The sequence below is a fragment of the Nematostella vectensis genome, chromosome 6 (assembly GCF_932526225.1).
Source record: "Nematostella vectensis chromosome 6, jaNemVect1.1, whole genome shotgun sequence".
NCBI classification, from domain to species: domain Eukaryota; kingdom Metazoa; phylum Cnidaria; class Anthozoa; order Actiniaria; family Edwardsiidae; genus Nematostella; species Nematostella vectensis.
This window is the reverse complement of record NC_064039.1, coordinates 16,471,060-16,492,265: the sequence shown is the minus strand read 5'-3', so window position 1 is coordinate 16,492,265 and position 21,206 is coordinate 16,471,060. Positions and strand designations below refer to the sequence as shown.

The window sequence follows — 21,206 nt, the reverse complement described above, 5'->3', positions numbered from 1 at the left end:
CGTCCTACTCTTAGGGGTCTCTGTTTTTACCCCCGAGAACTCCTTTTACTCCCGGGAAAACATGAGACATGGTAGACAATTTATTAGTTGACGCTCTCTATAATGGATGTAAAACGACAAAACAGAAAACTAAGGCTGTACATTTTACGGTTTTTGAATAGCGCAAATAATGTGCATAGATAGACTGAATTGGCTATCCGGAGAAAAATAACAACGTTCATGGCAAACTTGATCGTCAATGTCAGCTCAAGCACCCAAATACCCTCAAATCTTATCGATTTGGTAAAGTTTAGATGAAAATACCTGAAAGTTTGTCGCGTTTTTGTGTTTCCAGTCCTTTTCACTACGACATTAGCCTTCCCAGCATCCTCTAGGACCTCAACAGGAGACTCGACGCTTATGAGGGCTGAAAGAGAAATCGATCAGTGATGGCAACAAGAGGAAGAATCGATCATTGATGGCAACAGGAGGACGAATCGAGCAGTAATGGCAACAAGAGGACAAATCTATCAGTGATTGCACCAAGAGGACGAAGTCAATGAGACAGCTACCTCGAAAAGTATGACCTTTGCGTTGACGACTTATGCTATTTGAAATAATACAATTTCAGCATTTTAGAGCTCAAAAGTATTAAAAGTACCCGAACCGCCTTTCACGGCTGCGCATTGCAAGAATCACGTCTTTAGTGTTTGAGTTTCCAGCTTGAAAAATTAAAAAAAATTAAATTATCCCCCTTCCCATAAAACTAACAGTATTGGCTGAAACATTTTTACGAATGACAAACGAATTAGTTGCATCAATAAACACGAGGACTCACAATCATCGTCCTCGATGGTTACTGTGCTTGTATCAGATGTGATCACCACAGTGGGCTCGGAGGAGGTCATTTTCACGGTGAAGTTTTCCGATGGTTCAACGAGCTTATCGTCTAGAATAGGGACGACGAAGATTTTATCTGTCTCTCCCATCTCGAACGCGAGATCCAGATCGGCAGGTGTGGTGTAGTCCTTTGTGTCTTCAGCTGTTCCAGGTTTAACAGTAAGGCTGAGAATATAACGAAGAAAAAGATTATACACATCTACAATCATAAGCACCCTTTTGATAGTGAACATGAAGACAATGTTTAAAATAATTCAAATGATGATGACTACGGTGATGGATAGCCATAATAATGATAAAAGTTAATGACAAGGATAATGATGTTGGTGGTAATGTGACTATAATGTCCTGAATATGATGTTGGTAATGATGCTGTTACTGATGATGGATATGTGAATAATGTTCTTGAAGATAGGTGTTATGTTTGATAACCATGTCGAGGATGATGATGCTAATGATGTGGTGGTTCATGATGATTACGCGGATGTTAGTGATAAGGATGACTGGATAGTTTTATTACCTGAACATCTGTCTTGCACTTGTGCTTCCTGTTCTTTGAATGGGAATGTTGACCTTCTGAGCTCTCTCTTGGACAGTAATTGACTCCAATTTCATGCTGATAGAAGCTAATACACGTGAAAAATGTGAGATCAAAGATCACAAAGAATATTCAAACTTGGCCGGTTTTGTATTGACGTGACTTGAATAACACAATCCTGTGAGGGAATTAGAGTTGTTTGTCACTTACAGTCATCGTCCTTGATGGCGAGAGTCGACACAGGGGTATCTAGAGTCACTGTTGGGTCCGTGCTCGTCAGTAGGAGTGTGATTTTCTCGGTCGGTTCTGGAACCTGGTCGTTGATAATGGAAATTCTAACAATCTTCTCGGTTTCGCCTTTAGCAAACGAGTAATCCAGAGAAGCAGGAGCGGTATAGTCCTCGTTAGGTGTCGCTGTGCCATTGTATATGACAACACTGGAAGGATTGGAGTAGCATTAGTGTTGCGATACACACTTTGATTGATGTAGCTAGGGTTATACACCTCGATTATATCGATATAATGACCGTGACAATAACGATGTGTATTCATCACTTCTATAGAAGGTGTCGCAACCAACCAGCCAACGCCTCATTGTTACCTGCAAAGAGGTATCGCCACCTGAATGTGTGATTGTTTCTAGTTAAGGCAGGAATTTTACCTGAAGTTTTGAACGTTATCTGTTGCACCACTTCTCTTCACCACAACCTCTGCGTCTCCGACACTCTCGAGTACAGTCACAGATGGCAGCTCAAAACCAATGATTGCTGCAGGAAAGGCGATAAAGATTAGAATGGGAAAAAGACCCGGGATTGCAGCAAACCGATGATGGCTACATATTAGATTGTGATTAAAGAACAATCACTATCAGTTTGAGAAAATAAATAATAAATCGTTAACCAGGTGTCATAGCGGGCTGTTCACTGTGTTTGGGGTAATCTGGAGCGTAACATTTTGTCTCAAAACCACATTCCCTGATTGACTTTTTCACGGTAAACCAATTTATAGAATGCTACAATTTTATGAGTGAGAAATTTCAGGTGTGACCTAACTTCACTATAGCCATCGCCAACTAGATAGGCCCAGTTTATTGGCTTTGGCTTTTTTACCCTCGATAACTCCAAGCCTTTTCAAAATCCCTTGGAGGTTCGGGATATCGGTAGTCTCTCTTTGCGTGTGACTTACAATCATCATCTATGATGGTGATGGCAGCAAAGGCAGGGTTTATGATGACGGTCGGCTCGGAACTCTTCAGGGTCAACTTTAAAGTCTCTGTCGGCTCGATGATCTTATCATCGACGATGGGGATAGTAATTATGACCGAGTCAGAGCCCTCGCTGAAAGTGAAGTGAAGGTCCGATGGGACTGTGTAGTCCTCCCCAGGTTTAGCTGTCTCTTCATCTACTGTCAAGCTATAAGGTAAAGATGAGTACATTCAGTTAGCCTCCTTCTTTGCAATCTTAAAAAAGATGGAATTATTTAAGAGTCCTGCTGGAAGGTAAAACGCATTAGCGGGCTCTGAATCACCCGTCCCTTTAAGTACAAAAGTTACTAGTACCAAAATGCTGTTTTATTGCTGCCAGCGATGTGTTAGACAGATGTTATATGATTTTATCCCGTCCTTCTTACCTGAATGTTTGTGGTGAGCCTGTGTTTCCAGTTCTTTTGACTTCAACATCAACTTTCCCGGCGCCCTCGATGACAGTGATCGATTCCAAAACGAAACCGATCACGGCTAAAACGAAACATCAATACTAATTAATTTTCAGAGAAATTATGCAAATAAATAGCATAATAGCATAAATAGCATAAAAATATTAAACTGAATTATTTATTAATAATAAAATAAATAAAATCAATAGAATTAATTGATATATAATTTTAATTAATAATATTTATAATTAAAATAACTATTAATCAGTATTAAATTTATTCAAATGCCTATTTCCCCGAATCCTCTCTTCTTATACATACATACATACATATTTATGTGATACTAGCTTGGTTTGTGAGTTTGTGGAACTTACCATCATCGTCAAGAATGGTCACTGTGGCTGTGTCGGGTTCGGTGATAACAGTAGCATCAGGGCTACTGAGGATAACTTGTAGCTTCTCTGTCGGCTCAACCACATTGTCATTGAGAATCGGAATCTTAACGACTTTGTCGGTCTCACCAGGAGCGAAAGTGTCCTGAAGGACGGCTGGTTGTGAGTAGTCCTGGCCGTCTTTTGCGGATCCTTCATTCAGGGTTATTCTAGGGTTGAAAAGGGAGTTTGGTCTAGAAAAGTGCAACGTTGAAGTGACTGTCTGTCTCGCTTCCGTCCCATAGCGCCTCCAGGGAGGTTCGAGAGATGTGGCGAAGGCTTTTTTCACAATTATTGTTAATTGTGTACTTAAATAAGATCACGGATTCAAGTCTTACATTCAAACATCGCGGAATCAAGCCCATATTCAAGAAGTTACGATGCTTACTCTAGATTATCTTTGCAAGAATTACTGCAATATACAAAGTCACATGAGCTTGTAGATAAGTTTTTTTTTTAATTTACTGATAGCATTATAATTGTACATCATTAATCTACCAAGTGATTGTTGCGATATAAAGTATTATTACCTAAAGGTATTGGTTCCGGTGGTTGGTCCACTCCTCTTGACAGGTACGATTGCTGTACCATCACTTTCCACAACAGTCACAGACGTCAGACCAAATCCAATGGTAACTACAAAATAACACATTAGTATAGTAAGACTGGCTGTATATTTATCACAGATGTCAGAACAGGTCAAATGGTAGCCTTCATGTCGCTTTCGATGGTGTAGATCCATTGCCGAAATACTTTTTTTTACAAATTATTAAACTATACTTCAAGACTTCATATCTACCATAAACATCATATCTCTCAGCAGTATCCATCCAGGGGGATCCTCTATAGTATTTGGTCACAGGAAAATATTCGGCTCATTTTATGTACGATTGTACATATTTCATCTTAACCTAAGTCTAAGAGGTGACTAGTTCATCTCCATCATCATGTGACCAAAGAAAGTACTATTCTTTCATAATTTGTGAGTTTGAAACAATGCACACTTACCGTCGTTGTCAATGATAGTTGTAGATGCGACTTTTGTCTTGAAGCTAACCCTAGGGTCGGTGCTTCCCAATGTCACTGTGAATTTCTCGGTATTCTCGGACAACTTGTCGTCAACGATCGGGAACTCAATCACTTTCTCGCTTTGCCCAATAGCAAACACGAGTTCCTGAGGGCTTGGTACAGTGTAGTCAATCCCTTTATCGGCGGTGATGTCAGATACCGTATAACTATAGAAATGTGACAGGAAAAAAACAATTATTAGTGTAATTGAAAGCTGTTAACAATGTTGTTATATTTTAACTCTGTCTTCCCCGGGAAGCTTTGGTGAATGAAACGGTAGGGCAGAAAAATATATGGTTCCGAAAGGTTGTAAAATGCCCTCAGGCTTGAAAGGACTTACGTAATAGTGTGTGTAGCGCTTAGGTCGCCTCTCCTTGTGACAGTATGAATGGCCTTGCCAGCATCTTCAGGAACAACTACGGAGTCCTTGGTGAAAGTTACTTCAACTGGAAACAAAATTCAGTTACGTTTAAGACCACCACGTTGGGCACACAGTATAAGCATTAATGAAATGGTGCAAATGGTGATAAAAACGTCGTTAAGCGTGTTATCTAAATCCGATTGCATAATTACCGTCATTATCTTTTATGGTGACTCTCGCCTCGCTGGGAGCTACAGTGTAGCGCGGATCGCCCTGCAGCCCCAGATGGAACGTCTCGTCAGGTTCAACATTTCTGTCATCGACAATAGTGAACTGCACGATTTTGGAATTTTCGCCTATCGCGAAGGTGACGTCAATAAATCCTGGACTGATATAATCATCACCAGATTTTGCGCTCTCCCCGGTGATCACCATCCTATTGGTAAGAGAATACTCTGTTATTAACGTTTATCAGGAAATCGGTTGGATACCACAAAAGAAAAGTCTTTTCCACTCTATTGGCCGTTAGAAAACACTGGGTAACTCTGTTAACAAGAGAATATACTCTATTATTGACGTTTATTTGGAAATTAGTTGAATAGCACTTTTCACAGAGGAAAGAAACGCTTTTCCCGCCTACTGCGAGACTATTACGAAGGCATATTTGTATTATTTTGGCCCTCACAAAGCATGGAATTTCTGGAAACTGGTAGGACGGCACTGTGTCCCAGCAAGAAGTATCCAAGTACACTGACACCTTTTCAACACTAGTATTTAACACGGTCTGGCCTAATATAGCAATCAAAGTTACATAAGGGCATCAATAGGGTTTGCCGAGGTTATAGACAAACATTCAATACAAAGATAAAATTCTGGCTACTTACAATTGCCTCATCTTGGCTACTAAAGAGGGGCAACGCGCGTTCCCTTAACGCGCTCCTATATTAGCGCCGGTTACAAAGCTTAGAAAGTTCTTATCAAAGTTTACCTGACAGTGTGTGAAATTGCAGTACTTCCTTTCCTGGTGATGGGCACCTTAGCAACTCCCGCGTCTTCTTCCACCGTCACTGACGTCACCATAAAGCCGATGGAAACTGACAGAAAGAGAAGGAAGTACAGGGTCATCCAAGCTTTGACAGAAGTGTTTCATTGGGCGCGCTGAAAACTCTGACGTAAACAATTCTAAAAAGATTTTAGAATGATAGACTCTATCTGTATGTTTAGTTAGCCGCCATTATAGTCTTCTCCAGACCGGATCTTCCAATCTACCGTTACTATGACAAATTAGTATAACAGCGTCGTTTGCCTGAAGAACGCTTTCGTTATTTACCATCATCATTCTAACGGGCTTTTGTTGGACAAGATGGCTTTCCCTTCTTATCACTTAGCAACCTATACTGATAGTGATCTGTCGAGACTTCGGTATTAAAGTGCAGTATACGTTGGCACACCTAAACCAACAAGCGTGGTATCCCTCCCACCCATATAAAGCTCAACCTTTATCCCACTATTTACCACCTTTGTCCGTAATGGCGAGGACCGCAACTTTGATCGGTTTTAAAAATTATGTCGGCGCAGGCACTATGTCTACCCCCTCACCCTAAATATCACACCCCCATACCCCTCTTTTACCATCGTTGTCCAGAATGGTGATCACGACTTCGTTTGGTGAGATCTCGATGTTGCTGTCTGCGCTCGATACAGTAACAGTAAAGGTTTCTTGAGGCTCATTCTTCTTGTCATCAAGAATAGGGATGATGATCACTTTAGATGTTTCTCCAGGCTGGAAAGTCACTTGCAGGGAATCTGGTGGATTGTAATCTTCTCCTGGTTGAGCGCTTCCCGGGGTCAGTTGGATGCTGCAAATGACAACAATCGTAAGCTTGTCCATATTAAAAAATGAACGTATTGTTTTGTGGTACACCTAATGGTACGTTTCTATACCGTCTAAAAAACCCTCTTCAACCACTTGCTTGAAAAAAGTGTCGCGTTTCCAAATAAAGTTGTTTTCATTTTTTTTTATCATATTGAAATTTTTCATAGGCATTGGTTGAACAGCTGTGAGGTCGTGAGACGTGGTGCATCGCAAAAGACACTAGAAAATATGCATATGTAGCATGTCGAGGTTATTTGCTTGTCTGAGATTCTTTATGGCATATAAACGTAAAAATTCGGTCTGGAATCTATATTTTCTAGGTATTTGCGACATTCCTCGTTCGGGGTTTTAAGACAAAAAAACTGTGGATAAGACTTACTCTACTGTATGTGGTACGTTGGTAGAGCCGGTCCTTTCAAGTGGGATGGCTACAGAACCCGAATCTTCTGCTACTGGGGGAACGTTTTTCACGGAGATCTTAGCTGTGCAAAAACAATGATATAACACTTTGAAACAATTAAAAGGTGGCCGCTGAAGCGACGTTAGCTTGATAATCCAAGAAGGCCTTCCCCTGGAGTAGTCATGCCGATTTTCGTTACAATATAGCGTTTTTAAAGTGAATTGGCACACCCGTAAAATTACAGAAGTTTGCATGTCCACTGCCAGCTGCCATTTTGTCATCCAGCTAAACACAAATTCTGTTCCATATATTTCCAACCACTGATTTTGGGAAGATATTGTGATGTTTTCGCGTATCATATCATGCTTTTAGATTGCTATTTCGGCATTTTTCACATGACTTTTCTTACAAATAAGATGAAGGTTTTTCTGGCTAAAGGTTTTTAAACTCTGGCTGGGCTTATTGTCTGGTTGGATATTCCACGCCGGGAACTTCCTATTCTTCTTATTCACACTGTGTTTCCGTCATGTCGTATTGTGTGCAGGAAATCTCTCGTAGGAATTTATTAGATATGATACCTACCATCGTTGTCCTTGATGAACACTGTGGTTTTGTTGAGTTTCACAGTGGCGTTGGGATCTTCCGTGGCGATGGTGAAAAAGAACCTCTCGATATCTTCCACCAATTTGTCATCAATGATCGCGACAGGGATAGTCTTTGTGTCTTCTCCTGCTTCGAAGGTAAAGGCTAAGATAGTGGGTATAACATAGTCTTTCACAGCTTCAGTGGTGTCATCAGATAAGGTTACTCTGTAAGTAGAAAAAAAACGATTTTTAGATCAGCTCGTTGTATCCAATACCTTTAAATAAATAAAACACATAAGAACTAGGATAGCGAAAAATCTAATCAGTTTGAAAAGTAAAAATCAAGAAATTTTTTTGTCATTTCTAAAAATTTGATCCCGAGCCACGAGGTTCAACTTTAAAATTTCTTAATCTTATACGGTTTTCAATGAAAACGTGCCTTGCGTACAAATTCTTTAACAATGTTCGAGATTTCACAACATTATTTAAAATAAGCGTAATTTGGCCGAGGTTAGGCGACTGTTGTACATTATGTTTCTAATGATCCAGTATTTTTCTAAACGTTGTGTCCATTATGACAAAGTCAGTGGAATTGACACAACAGAACTGCGGGTCAGTCTTATACGAGACGTACCGGAAGTTCGTCTTCCCCGAGAGGTCTCCAGTCCGCTTGACAACAACATTAACGCTGCCATCATCTTCCGAGGCCTCCACGATGGGTTTTTCCACCGTGATAACAACTGATAGAAAATAGAGTAAGCAAAATAAGAGTAAACATTTATTGCAGGAAGGCAAGTTAAGGCAATGCAATTAAAACCACCTTATGATAATAGTCCGTTCTGAGTCAGCATTATAATCAACCATTTTCTGATTTATCGTCCAGAGTTTTGTTACTCAACCTGAAGAATCTGTTTTTTCGTCACCACTTAGCAGCCTGCCGGTTGGGTTCCACGAATAGAGAAAAAGACACCGAAACTTATAACATGCCTGCTTCTCGTAAGCCACTGTAGCAGTGGTATAGCGACTAGCCCTACAGCCGTGAACTTGCTCCACATGAGTATCATAAGAGCCAGTATGAAGTCACATAAACAGGAGTATCTAAGAGCCAGTATGAAGTCACATACGTCCAATCACACCACCTATTCTAAGCTCCCTCAATACCGAGCCACAGTGAAAGAACGCATCCTAGGATTTTTATTCGCTTTAGAGAATTTTGGGTCATTTTTGTGATAACAGATGTAAACATTTATGTAATATGTAATAATTTATATATTTTTAATTTTTAAGGTGGGCGTCGTTAACTTACCATCGTCGTCCTCAATCTCGACCTTGGTGTTATCAGGATTCAGGACGACATCAGGGCTTGTACTGCTGATACTGACGATAAACGTCTCTTTGGGTTCCGCGTTGTTGTCGTTGATTATAGGAATGGTGATGGTCTTTGAGGTCTCATCGGGTCCGAAGGTGATATCAAGGGGTGCAGGCGAGTCAAAGTCGGTACCGTCCATAGCTTCTCCGTTCATAACGATGACACTACAGAATTAGAGGGGATTTACAATATAACGACTACACTGCAGAACTAAAAGAGATTTAAATTATAACGATGACACTACAGAATGGCAGTACACACCTCACAGTATGAGATCCGCTTGTATCCCCTGATCTTGTCAAAACCAGGTCGACTGTTCCATCATCCTCGCGCACGGTTACCAGGGTTTTGTCGAAACCAATGGCGGCTAAGATTTAAATAAACGCGATACTTTCAGTGGGTTTAGTACCGAGGATTAGTGCATACTTATTGGATAAACTTGAAGGGGGCCTTACTGCAGTGCGGCAGACGCTACCATGTTGACTCCTAGTCTGGAACATGAGTTGAATAACATACAAGATACAAGACAAGAAACCTAATGAAATAATCGTCACCAGAAAAAGACTCGAGGAACGTTCTCAATTATCTATGGTATAGATTCCAGCTTCTAGAAATTAAATAAACCTACCATTGTTATCGGCAATGTTTACAGTAGCAACGCCAGGGTCGATAGTCACCCTTGCGTCCTCTGTGGTCAGTTTTGCGATAAAACTTTCTGTCGGTTCAACTTCCTGGTCGTTGATAATTGGAATAATAAACTCCTTGGTAGTGTCTCCCACAAGGAACTGAACCAGCATGTCTGCGGGTACGGTGTAGTCCTTGTCTACCACGGCTGTACCATCCATTAGAGATACTCTACAAAGGAATCATTAAAAGAAACATTCTCATCCGCTGACTGGATCATATTTATCTACTACTTCCGTTGCCCTGGAAGTAGCTTCGACAGGTAAAGTGCTTGACAGTATAAATACTGGTAAAACATGCTAGGTACGACTAAAAAAGGTAAGACATGTTACGTACTTGACCGTGTGGCTGACTGAGGTGTCCCCAGTTCTCTTCAGAGTGAGGATAACCTTCTCGTCTTCTTCTGGAACATTCTTAGAAGTCTGTACCCAGCCGATAACAGCTGAAATGGCAAGTAAAATACTTATCAGGAACATGAAACAGTAAAAACGAAAGAATAAAATATTAGAAAGGCTACAGCTTGTTCACATGCGCACGAAGGCACGGATGCACATGCTAGCTAGAGTCAAACATGATGGTTATCACTTAACTCTTTTTTCTTTAAGAATTTGCCTTAAAAACATATCTTACTTTGAAGCTCTCAAAACATATTTAACCTAGTAGCCTTAACAATCTAGAGAAACAAGAGACCTTATTCACATTTCTTTTACGATGCAATATTATCATTCCTTGTGACGAGAACATTACTAAGATACGATGCGACACATCCTACTACTTTTGCAAACCTTTAGAACCTAGAGATCCACCCCCTTATTACAAAAACATCATGTGACTCCGCTTAGTAGCGCTTGACAATAAAGACACCATCTACACAGCATACTTACCATCATTGTCAGTTATAGTTACTTGGGCTGTATCTGGCTCGGTAGGGACGTTAGGCAATGTGCTACTGATCGTCACTTTGAACGTCTCCGGGCTCTCCACTAATTGATCATCTACTATTGGAACCTGGATAAATTTCTCGGTGTCGCCAGGCGCGAAGGTGATCGAGGTAACGGTGTCCTCGTAGTCTAGGCCTGTTGCGGTACCAGGAGTGTAGGTGACACTGGTAAGTAAATAGATAGTACATAGTTAGAAAATAGAAAGTAAAATAAAACCCCCGTCAAATCTATGCTATTGTATGAGTTTGACTTTTATCATATATTTATACCATAGCATCGGTAGAATTTAGTAAGCAAGAAGTGTAAAAGAAACACAGTATTTCTCGAGTTGCCATGATACAGGTTTGTAATACCATGATCACCGCGAAGAATTTAAAAAAATCAAGAGTAATTTTATTTTTGGTGTGCGTGCAAACACTGTTCAATAAATCTGCCCAATTTTTATCTCTGTAAAGACCATAAACTTTCAAGAACAAGTTTCAAATCAAACAGCCACACATTCAGAAATATTTCCATAGTTGATACGCGTGCGTGTAGAAATAAAATATCATCCCACATGGATGTAGTCGGACGTTGTTTAGGTATTAAACGATGATCTTGGCGCCTGTTGTGAGAATGCTGCTTTGCTGGATTAAATTTCTAGGGAGATTTTTTGTCAAGAACCATCCATTTTTTAAAGGACATTCGTTATTGAGCTTCCCTTGAGGATGAGATTGGAAATTTCATAAAATATTTTTTTAGATGTTGTTGGAATTGTAGTATATAAAGTAAATTTAGTTGCAATAACCTCACCTGATGGTGACTGTGGTCGAGGTGTCCCCATCTCTCGTGACCGGTAGGTCAGCTGTACCAGCGTCCTCTGGCACAGTAAGTTCTTTCACCTTGAAGCCAATTACAGCTGCGAACGACAGAATGCATGGAAAGTTTCAGTTACACGGAATACCTTTTAAAACATTATTTTCTCTGCCTAAAAGATCGGTATGCGTCAGTTCTTCACGAAGATTATAGAGACGCAAAACGGAAATACAATTATCTACGCATGCTAAATTGAACATTGATAAAGCCTTGTTTTGATCCTTTGTCGTCACAATGTCAAGATAAGGCTTGAAATCAATTGGATGTTATTCTACAAAAATTACTCAAACCAAAATTTAGCTCGTTCTATCCCCTATCATACTACTCGCATTTTGCTACAGCCACTGCCCTTGATGGTCACCGTGACCGGCTGAAGCATGACAATTGAACCCTGTTGTTTTCCAAATAATTTCTAAACATGTTTACTACCGTTCCCTACCATACTACTCATGACATTGTCTTTGATGGTTACCGGGAAAGATCAAGACTCAAAGTTGGGCTCCAAATTTTTCGCAATTGTTTCAGTATTCGCCCACTAAATGGACCAAATCTACTACTTGCATTCTCATACCGTCATTGTCTGTGATAGTGACGGTCGCAAGATCGGGCTTCAAATTAACTGTTGGGTCGGTAGTCGATAGCTCTACTGTGAACTCCTCTGTTGGCTCCTTGTCGTTATCATCAATAATTGGGATTCTTATGGTCTTTGATGTATCGCTGGGTTCAAATGTAACCAGGAATGTTGTTGGGCCATCATAATCTTCACCAAATTTCGCCGTACCGTTCTTTAATGTTACCCTGAAAACAATTTAAAGAAGGTTGGTTACAAATGTTTATTATTTAACTAAAAGAAATTAGACGGACAAACCTGATGGTCTGCCTCGTGTCTGTATTGCCCGTCCTAACGATCTCGAGTAAAGCCGGACCTTGATCTTCAGGGACCGTGACGGATGTACTGTTGAAGCTGATACCAGCTGTGAAATGGAAACCTCAAAGTTTAGCAACAATCTCTTGCAAGCTGCTGCATGGTTAAATGCTTGCCACTGTGCCACCTTGTCAGTTTTATGTAAATAAGCTAATAGCAACCCTAAGAAGCGTACTATCAAAATGAAATTGATTGACATCAACCAATGTAGAAAAGGGAATGCTTCAGTGTTCATCAGAAAAAAACATAACAACATAAAAAAACTGTCCGTCTCTTTGATTCTCGCGTGCAATTATTGGCTAACTCATTTAAAGCGGTCACGGTACCGTCATTGTCTTGGATGGTGACTGTAGCTTTCTCAGGTGTCCTGATCACGAGATTGGGTCCAGGGCTGGTAAGGGTCACAGTGAAACTTTCATCATTTTCGACCTCATTGTCATCGATGATTTTGAATGGTACAAGTTTGGCGGTCTCTCCTTGCAGGAACGTCAGGTCTAAGGATACTGGAGGGGTGTAGTCAGCACCTGACCTGGCACTTTCGTCTGCGATGGTGATTCTAAGAGATGGGATAGGATATAAGAGATTTGTTATGGAAATGCTAGTGTACCTATTCGCAGCAAATCCCAACATGGTGTACAAATAACGCCGGCATTGCAAGCCTACCTACTAGCTTATGGGTCACTTACATTCACCGAATACAGTGTGTTCCATAGTACCAGGGCATCATTTACTAACAGATTTTACATACAGCCTAGCATTGCTAGCCTACCTACTAGGTAATGGGTCACTGACAGTTACCAAATATAGTGTATTACATAATACCACCGCACCATTATGCTAACAGATTTTACATACATTATGTTTTTTTCGAGAGAAGTTACACGATGTTAGCTTGGCTCTTAATGTGTTCTACAAAAACGAAACGAGACACCTTTCCATGATTCCTATTATACTAATGATCTAGCCATCAATATTAACCTTTTAATGGTCGTTGTTTGATCTTGTCGAAATGAAGAAGGAGACAATTTCATGTCAGTAAACTAGGATAAATATCTAAAGTTAACAAGCATCCTTTGATACCTTTTGTATAAGATTTCTATTTCGAGCCAAATTTGACCCTGTACTGTATACTGGTCAAAGATATTAAAACAGTGTAATAAAACTATTTCATTATTCTTAAAAAGAGTAGCTATCTTGCCAATGGCGTGAAGTTAACTTTAATCTATTGCTGGTCCTTATACGATCTCCCAGGTAGTGTGAAAAGGGTGGCCTCAAAATTAACCTTAAACCTAGTCCTTATAGCACCAAAATATACATCTTTTTTTATTGTTAGCATGGTGATTCCTCGAAATAAACTATTAAACCGTTAGTGTATGTATGACTTACTGGACAGTATGCGAAGAGGTGATATCCCCGTTTCTCGTGACTGGAATGTTAGCGATGTTTATATCCTCAGGTACCGTTAGAGAAGGAATCTCGAACCTAACTTCAGCTGAAAGAAGGCAAAACGATCAAAATTTATTATCTTTTAGGTAACTTTAGTATCTTTTGGGTAACTTTGCCCATTTAGATTGGTGTATATGTCACTGGTTTGGGGCATTGTAAAGTAGCATGACATCACAACCAACTAAATACCAGACATGACATCACAGCCAACTAAATACCGGACATTACATCCCAACCAACTAAACACCTGATCTGGACATACCATCATTGTCCAGGATTGTGACGCTTGCAGTCTCAGGATTGACGGTCACCGTAATTTCTGTGCTGCTCAAAATGACATTAAACTTCTCAGGGTTCTCAATCAGACGATCGTCGGTTATAGGGAACAAAATTTCCATCTGTGATACTCCTGCTTCAAACGCAAAGTCAAGCACGCTAGGGACTGTGTAATCTTTTCCCGCTTCTGCTGTGACTTCGTTGACAGTTATTCTAGAAAAAGGTAAAAAAAACAATTTTGTGAAGTAATTAATAATTGAAAATAATATATATTATTTCTATCTGTCATTACCGGAAACAATTACTTCCAAACTTTAGATAACACATAACTGAACTTACCTGGACGTTGTATCAAATATTCAAGATAACACATACCTGAACATTGTATCAAATATTCAAGATAACACATACCTGAACGTTGTATCAAATATTCAAAATAACACATACCTGAAAGTTTGTCGCGCACTTAGTTCGCCTGTCCTTTTCAGGGGTATAACGGCATTGCCAATGCTTTCAGGGACGATAATGGACGTCTTTTCAAAGCCAATAATAGCTGTAACAGCAAAGTCAAAAGCCGCTTAATAGAGTCCAGCGGCGTAATGAAGCACTGATGTATTACATTAAAGTGAAAATTGGTAAAATCCCTGCTAAATCACTTACAGTCATCACTGCGTATAGCCACAACAGACTTATCAGGCTCTATAGTAATTCTTGGATCATTAGTCACAAGAGAGATGCAAAACGCTTGGTAGTTCTCGACATCCTTGTCGTCAATGATAATAAATTCAAGGTAAATGGAATTGTTTCCTGGGGCGAAGACCACGTCCAGAACTTCCGGCAGCTGCCAATCCTTGCCCAATTCGGCACTACCTGGTCTGACCTCCAGCCTGTCAATAAAACACAAACGTTAAGAGACTGGGACCACTTAAAATACTTCTGCCAATAATCTCAAACGTTAAAACAATGGGGACTGGAACCAATAAAAGATTGCGAAGTAATAGGAAGTTCTTCTACAAAATTATAATTGTTATTTTGTTGAAAAGTGCCGAAGCTGCAGCAATATTTGGTGTGAAAATTGAGCCGGTTTTGTCATCTTTGGACACCTCCTTGCATGCAATGTGCTGTACGCTAAGTCAACACCTGACCTGTTATCGCATGTGAACACATCATTCCCATGATTTGATGCGGCGTTATTGGACAAACTCTTACCTCACAATGTGCTCCACGCTCAGGTCTCCGCTCCTCGTCACCTCCAACAATACTTTTCCGATGTTCTCCGGAACCCATTTCAGCGTCTCCACAAAACCGATAACGGCGTCGTTATCCCTTATTGTTACCGCGGCAGTGTTTGGGTCGACTGTGACGCGGGGGTCTGAGCTCTGAAGCTTAACTGTGAACTTTTCGTCATTTTCGACCTGATTGTCATCGATGATAGGGATGGAGATCGTTTTCCAAGTATCTTCGGGGCCTAACACCAAGTCTACAACAGCTGGAGTGCTAAAGTCGGAATTAAGGAACGCCGTCCCGCTCATAACCGTAATCCTGAAAAAAGGAAAGCGCCGTGTTCCATGTAAATTGCCGATATTTTATGGAAAGCGATTATTCAGATGAGTCCAGAGGTTTAAAGTTGTATATCTTTTATGATTTTTTTACATCCAAATGATAGCATTTTTAAACGGTTTTTAAAACAAAAGATATGAAAATCATTGGGAATGTGGAAATAGAAAAAAAATCTTCTAATAAGATACTTGCCCCCTCTATACTTTGTAGTTCTATTAACCTTTCTCATACGCTTCAGTAAAAACAAGAGAGCATAAGATAAGAGAGGGACACTTTGGTATTACCCGCGCGCCATGTCGCGTCCGAATCCGGCTATTTTTAGTAACCACCACCCCACCACTGCGCGTGATCATTTTTACTCCTCCTACCCCTGCGCTTTGGCATTTTCATCTTGTTGTTTGCCGCTGTTTTGTGACTTGAAAACGAAACAAAACACCCTATTTGCACAAATACCATCGAAAATTTCATTCTAGCATCAAGGATACAGGCACTTGCGGTTTATTAAGGGGATGTAGTACTTCGAGGATTGCAAGATTTCCAAAACGAGACTTCATTCAAAATCAAGAGCGGAAAACCTCGTGCTTCAATCACCGATTTTGCTCTAACTTGCTGCTTCTTCCTGGTTTCTCAACATTCATTATCTTCCTAATGGTCAAACGAAATCTGTAAGTTAGACATTAGATATAATATTGATTTTTGTGAGTATTCCTGTGAATTGATAGGGAATCCAAGAAAAATACATTTCATAAAAGTTATCCTTGTAGCGAGTGCATTTTTGTGATGATCAAAGCCAGCAAGCTGAAGTATCTGAGCTTTTGTAAAAGTGAGGAAATATATAGAGAGATATTACTGTATTTCTATGATGTTGTTATTATTATATGTTATATTATTATGTTGTTATTATACAAGCTGGTGTCGGGATTTGAATCAAACGCAGTATCACAGCCATTTTATCTCTCGTCGGTTTTTTCTTTCTAATTTGACTTCGCCGCTCAGACAAATAAAACAGTCAAACTATTCAGCGATTTAGCTTTCTGTGAGTATATTTGCCAATCTTGGTAACTTAACTTACACCTGTTTTCTTCTTCCGAGTTATTTTACATGATCTCTTTTCATTCCTATCGAGTTGGCAAAACAACAACACGCAACCCGCGGGGGAGTAGGACAAAATAAAAGGAGCAAATCCTCACGCGCAGTGGTGGGGTGGCGTTTACTAAAAATAGCCGGATTCGGACGCGACATGGCGCGCGGGTAATACCAAAGTGTCCCTCTCTTATCTTATGCTCTCTTGGTAAAAAAAAAAAAACAAAACCAAAAACAAAAGAAAATAATAATAAAAAAATACAAAATAAGATAACAGACAGCATGTAACAGTGCCTAAGTAAAAAGATAGGGCACCTAAATGGCCCAAGCCAAGATCAAATGGCAACCTTTTCTTTGATAGTGAGCGACTACAGTGGGAACCTCGATATACCCAAGTATTATTACGATTTTTTGGGAATAGTTCGTATCCTCTATGTTGATCGCTATATCGACGTTCCACTACACTTAGACCATTCAGAAGAATTCCATTGAGAAGAATTGTTTAGTCTTTTCTTTAATGACATAGATATTGTCTTACTTGAGTTTATCAGTCTTGCTTAGATCACCATCTCTTTCTACGTTAATCTCGGCAGTACCCACATCCTCCAGTACCGTGATGTCTGTGGTCTTTATTCTCACGAGTACTGGAAAAAGAAGAGCAAGTTGAACAAAGCTAAAGACAAAAAACGAGAGCATCACAAACTAGACCTTGGCGTCAGCTCTTTTGTTTACATATCTCTAAAACCATCGTGGCTCGAACTAATATAAAATTCCGTCTTTTATGCCTCCTATAGTCTAGGTAATAAACCATAATAGTATTGGGTAAGTGTTATTGTTTTTTTATGGCCCCAGCATATGCCTTTCCCTTTCTTGCCGAAAACTCTAGACCAGTTGCCTCTGTAGTTATATTAGTTTTTTTTTGCTATACCACTCGTAAGAGTAAGGGATTGAACCCGGTTTTCAGCGGGAAAAATATGTGGATGTTTCTCATGTTTCCCTTAGAAAAATACAACATCAAGAAAATACCATCATTGTCGAGTATTTTGACTGTAGCTGTTCCTGGGCTGAATTGCATTGAAGGGTCATCACTGCTGAGCATAACAGTGAAATCCTCTGGCTCCTCTACTAGCCTGTCATCGTTGATAGGAATAAGGATGTCCTTGGATTCCTCTCCCGGCTGGAAGATGAGGTCAGCAACAGGAGAAGAGTAATCGGTACCACCCCCGACAGCCGAGCCATCTTTGGATGTGACCCTGTAACAACAAATTGAATAAACTCAGCTCTGCATCAACTGGGTTGAAACTTGGTACCAGCTGCACGGACTGCTTGCTCTTAGTGGCTCCGATGACTACATCAAAAGCCACCGTTTATTTTTCACTTGTGCTGACTTTAGGTTATTGTATGCAGAGGACCTGAGTAAATGTGAAGAGTGTTCTTTAGGTTATCATATGTAGAGGAGCTGAGTAAAAGTAAAGAAGAGTGCTCTTTAGGTTATCAAATGTAGAGGAGCTTAGTAAAAGTAAAGAAGAGTGCTCTTTAGGTTATCAAATGTAGAGGAGCTTAGTAAAAGTGAAGAAAGTTCCTTAGGTTATTATCATATGTAAAGTTTCATTTCCATTGTGCTGGTTAAGAGAATAATAGTTTTATCGCTGTTCAAAAGTGAAACTTTGAGAAAAACAGAAAAGTGACAAATACAATGCTGGACAAAACTAGTTGTCGCGTACTTGAATTGAACAACATTGTACTGGGGGAGGGGAGGGGGAGAAGCCCACAGGAGGAGTGGGTAACATTGAACCCCTTATGCAGTGAAAAATCAAAAAAAGGCGACAACAGTTTTGTCCAGCATTTTAAGTAAAAGTGAATAGTGCTCTTTAGGTTATCATATGTAGAGGAGCTGAGTAAAAGTGAAGAGTGCTCTTTAGGTTATCAAATGTAGAGGAGCTAAGTAAAAGTGAAGAGTGCTCTTTAGGTTATCATATGTAAAGGAGCTGAGTAAAAGTGAAGAGTGCTCTTTAGGTTATCATATGTAGAGGAGCTGAATTAAAGTATAGAGTGCTCTTTAGGCTATCAAATGTAGAGGAGCCGAGTAAGAGTGAAGAGTGCTCTTTAGGTTATCATATGTAGAGGAGCTTAGTAAAAGTGAAGAGTGCTCTTTAGGTTATCATATGTAGAGGAGCTGAATTAAAGTATAGAGTGCTCTTTAGGCTAACAAATGTAGAGGAGCCGAGTAAAAGTGAAGAGTGCTCTTTAGGCTATCAAATAAAGAGGAGCTGAGTAAAAGTGAAGAAGAGTTCTTACTTCAGATTAATCTGCTTAGACTTGTCTCCTTTTCTGACGACCGTTAGAATAGCGTCACCTACATCCTCGGGTACCGTGATTGAAGGAACATCAAATCCAATCATTGCTAAAAAAATAATCAAAACCATTAGAAAAACGTTACATGAAACCCTGAAGAGCCAACGTAAAATAGAGTGAGGGATGAAGAAATAGCATTGTGTGTACATTCCATTTTGGTACAATGCGCACTAATATTGTAACGGCTATTGGCAAATTGCATCTCTCAGATCCACTAGCTGTTGACATTGCTAGATATTAATGAATTCTTTGTAATAATAAAGATAGTAAACAAACTAATAAAGAAAATAAGCACAATTACACACAGTGCCTTTCGATAGTCGAACTGCCATTTGAGAAGCAGTGGCATTTCATAACCTTTATATTTATTCAAAAGTGAGCCTCTAGGACAATCAGTACCTGCTTTCTATCACACCCTTATTCTCTAGTCTAAAAAGGAGGGGGCATTATTCATAAAGTTTCTTGGCGTGTTTCTCACCATCGTTGTCAGTGATGACAACTGTGACAAAGGGGATCGAGGGATCGACAGTGACTCGTGGATCATCTGTGCTGAAGACTACGGCGAATTTCTCCGGGTTCTCGACCACGTCATCATCAATTAGTGCAATCACAAAATCCTTTGAGGTTTCATCAGCATTAAATATCACTTCCTGGATGAGAGGCACGGTGAAGTCAGAGCCGCCAGTAGCACTGTCACTCACCAGCTGTACTCTGAGAAGAAATGCACGATCGTGAGAAATGGCCCCATAGATATTACTTGGATGGCTCAAAAGTGCATAAGCCTCGACGTGATTAATAATATTTCAATTTACTGTTATAATATTATAGCGTTAGTCTTCAAAAATACCCAAAAACAGCAAAACATACAAAAGCGTTTCACAAATAAAATGGGACGAGTTCAAATTAACACCAATTTTGTCTTAACATTAACATTAACGCTATTTGATTTAAACAAGGTCAAAAACAGGAGTAAAAAATTGGCGATGTTGCTTTTCTTACTTGATTATGTGCTGGGCTGAAATGTCACCGACTCTTTTGAGCGTGATGATAACTGGGCCGTTATTCTCAGCAACAGTGACTCTGGTCTTGTCAGCAGCCACCACAGCTAAGAGACACATAGTGATTTAACAATGATTTGACCACAAATGGCTAGATTAATCCTTATATAAGTACTGCCATCATTATATATAGCATGCCCTTACCATCGTTATCATTGATGGTGACCACTGCTGTGTCAGGTTTTACAGTCACTCTTGGATCAGCGCTGGTAAAGGTCACGATAAAAATCTCCGTGCTCTCCACCCTTTTGTCGTCAAGTATTGGGATCATGACTTGCTTTTCCGTTTCACCCGCCATAAAAGTGACATCAATGGCGCTGGGAAGGGTGAAATCTTCCCCTAGACCGGCTGTATCGTTCTTGACAGTCAACCTGAAAAACGTTAAGAAATATTCACAAATATTTAGTTATGACGATGACGACGATGATAATAATGATGATGACAATAGAGAAGATTATGGTAAAGATAATGATGATTCTCACCTGACTATGTGTTCCCCAATAGTATCTCCAGTCCGTCTAAGTGTAATAGTGGCTTTGCCGTCACTTTCTAGTACGGTCAGAGACTCTTGTACAATGGAAACCAAACCTACCAAGAAGAAAAAATCACGGTTTCAATGTTTTATCTTGTCTCATCCATTTTTTTATGAAATTATGATGCGCTATTAAGAAAGGATCATCTTCTCCAGCACGATGGATCGAGAAAATGAAATATGTCAAGTTTAGAACTATTTGCCTCGCTAATCTTGCAATAGATATCAATACAGACAAAATCAAAATACGGTTTGCAAATGGATATGGCGCCTGAAAATGGCTTCAGGCTATTTCTTACGAGCGCCAACATTTCAAAGAACTCCAGCAGCGC

At 39.9% G+C, this 21,206-nt stretch overlaps 1 protein-coding gene across 3 annotated transcripts in view; it reads right to left on the bottom strand.

The window, feature by feature from the left end:
* Nucleotides 1-21,206, bottom strand: part of LOC5513291 (adhesion G-protein coupled receptor V1) — a 103,964-nt gene that overhangs the window by 58,953 nt on the left and 23,805 nt on the right. For all 3 annotated transcript variants that reach the window (XM_048729070.1, XM_048729071.1, XM_048729072.1), the window contains exons 40-77: nucleotides 20,825-20,930; nucleotides 20,487-20,713; nucleotides 20,284-20,389; nucleotides 19,763-19,995; nucleotides 19,228-19,333; nucleotides 17,956-18,182; nucleotides 17,468-17,573; nucleotides 15,496-15,828; nucleotides 14,947-15,173; nucleotides 14,734-14,839; nucleotides 14,273-14,499; nucleotides 13,951-14,056; nucleotides 12,891-13,120; nucleotides 12,508-12,613; nucleotides 12,211-12,437; nucleotides 11,577-11,682; nucleotides 10,728-10,948; nucleotides 10,180-10,285; nucleotides 9,788-10,014; nucleotides 9,421-9,526; nucleotides 9,097-9,323; nucleotides 8,425-8,530; nucleotides 7,789-8,015; nucleotides 7,186-7,288; nucleotides 6,563-6,789; nucleotides 5,919-6,024; nucleotides 5,143-5,366; nucleotides 4,910-5,015; nucleotides 4,510-4,736; nucleotides 4,032-4,137; nucleotides 3,445-3,671; nucleotides 3,047-3,152; nucleotides 2,603-2,829; nucleotides 2,079-2,184; nucleotides 1,628-1,854; nucleotides 1,400-1,505; nucleotides 818-1,044; nucleotides 304-406 (exon numbers count right to left, since the gene is read on the bottom strand). In XM_048729070.1, the coding sequence (XP_048585027.1) occupies nucleotides 304-406; nucleotides 818-1,044; nucleotides 1,400-1,505; nucleotides 1,628-1,854; nucleotides 2,079-2,184; nucleotides 2,603-2,829; nucleotides 3,047-3,152; nucleotides 3,445-3,671; nucleotides 4,032-4,137; nucleotides 4,510-4,736; nucleotides 4,910-5,015; nucleotides 5,143-5,366; nucleotides 5,919-6,024; nucleotides 6,563-6,789; nucleotides 7,186-7,288; nucleotides 7,789-8,015; nucleotides 8,425-8,530; nucleotides 9,097-9,323; nucleotides 9,421-9,526; nucleotides 9,788-10,014; nucleotides 10,180-10,285; nucleotides 10,728-10,948; nucleotides 11,577-11,682; nucleotides 12,211-12,437; nucleotides 12,508-12,613; nucleotides 12,891-13,120; nucleotides 13,951-14,056; nucleotides 14,273-14,499; nucleotides 14,734-14,839; nucleotides 14,947-15,173; nucleotides 15,496-15,828; nucleotides 17,468-17,573; nucleotides 17,956-18,182; nucleotides 19,228-19,333; nucleotides 19,763-19,995; nucleotides 20,284-20,389; nucleotides 20,487-20,713; nucleotides 20,825-20,930 (6,427 nt within the window). The remainder of the gene's footprint in view (nucleotides 1-303; nucleotides 407-817; nucleotides 1,045-1,399; nucleotides 1,506-1,627; nucleotides 1,855-2,078; nucleotides 2,185-2,602; nucleotides 2,830-3,046; nucleotides 3,153-3,444; nucleotides 3,672-4,031; nucleotides 4,138-4,509; nucleotides 4,737-4,909; nucleotides 5,016-5,142; nucleotides 5,367-5,918; nucleotides 6,025-6,562; nucleotides 6,790-7,185; nucleotides 7,289-7,788; nucleotides 8,016-8,424; nucleotides 8,531-9,096; nucleotides 9,324-9,420; nucleotides 9,527-9,787; nucleotides 10,015-10,179; nucleotides 10,286-10,727; nucleotides 10,949-11,576; nucleotides 11,683-12,210; nucleotides 12,438-12,507; nucleotides 12,614-12,890; nucleotides 13,121-13,950; nucleotides 14,057-14,272; nucleotides 14,500-14,733; nucleotides 14,840-14,946; nucleotides 15,174-15,495; nucleotides 15,829-17,467; nucleotides 17,574-17,955; nucleotides 18,183-19,227; nucleotides 19,334-19,762; nucleotides 19,996-20,283; nucleotides 20,390-20,486; nucleotides 20,714-20,824; nucleotides 20,931-21,206) is intronic.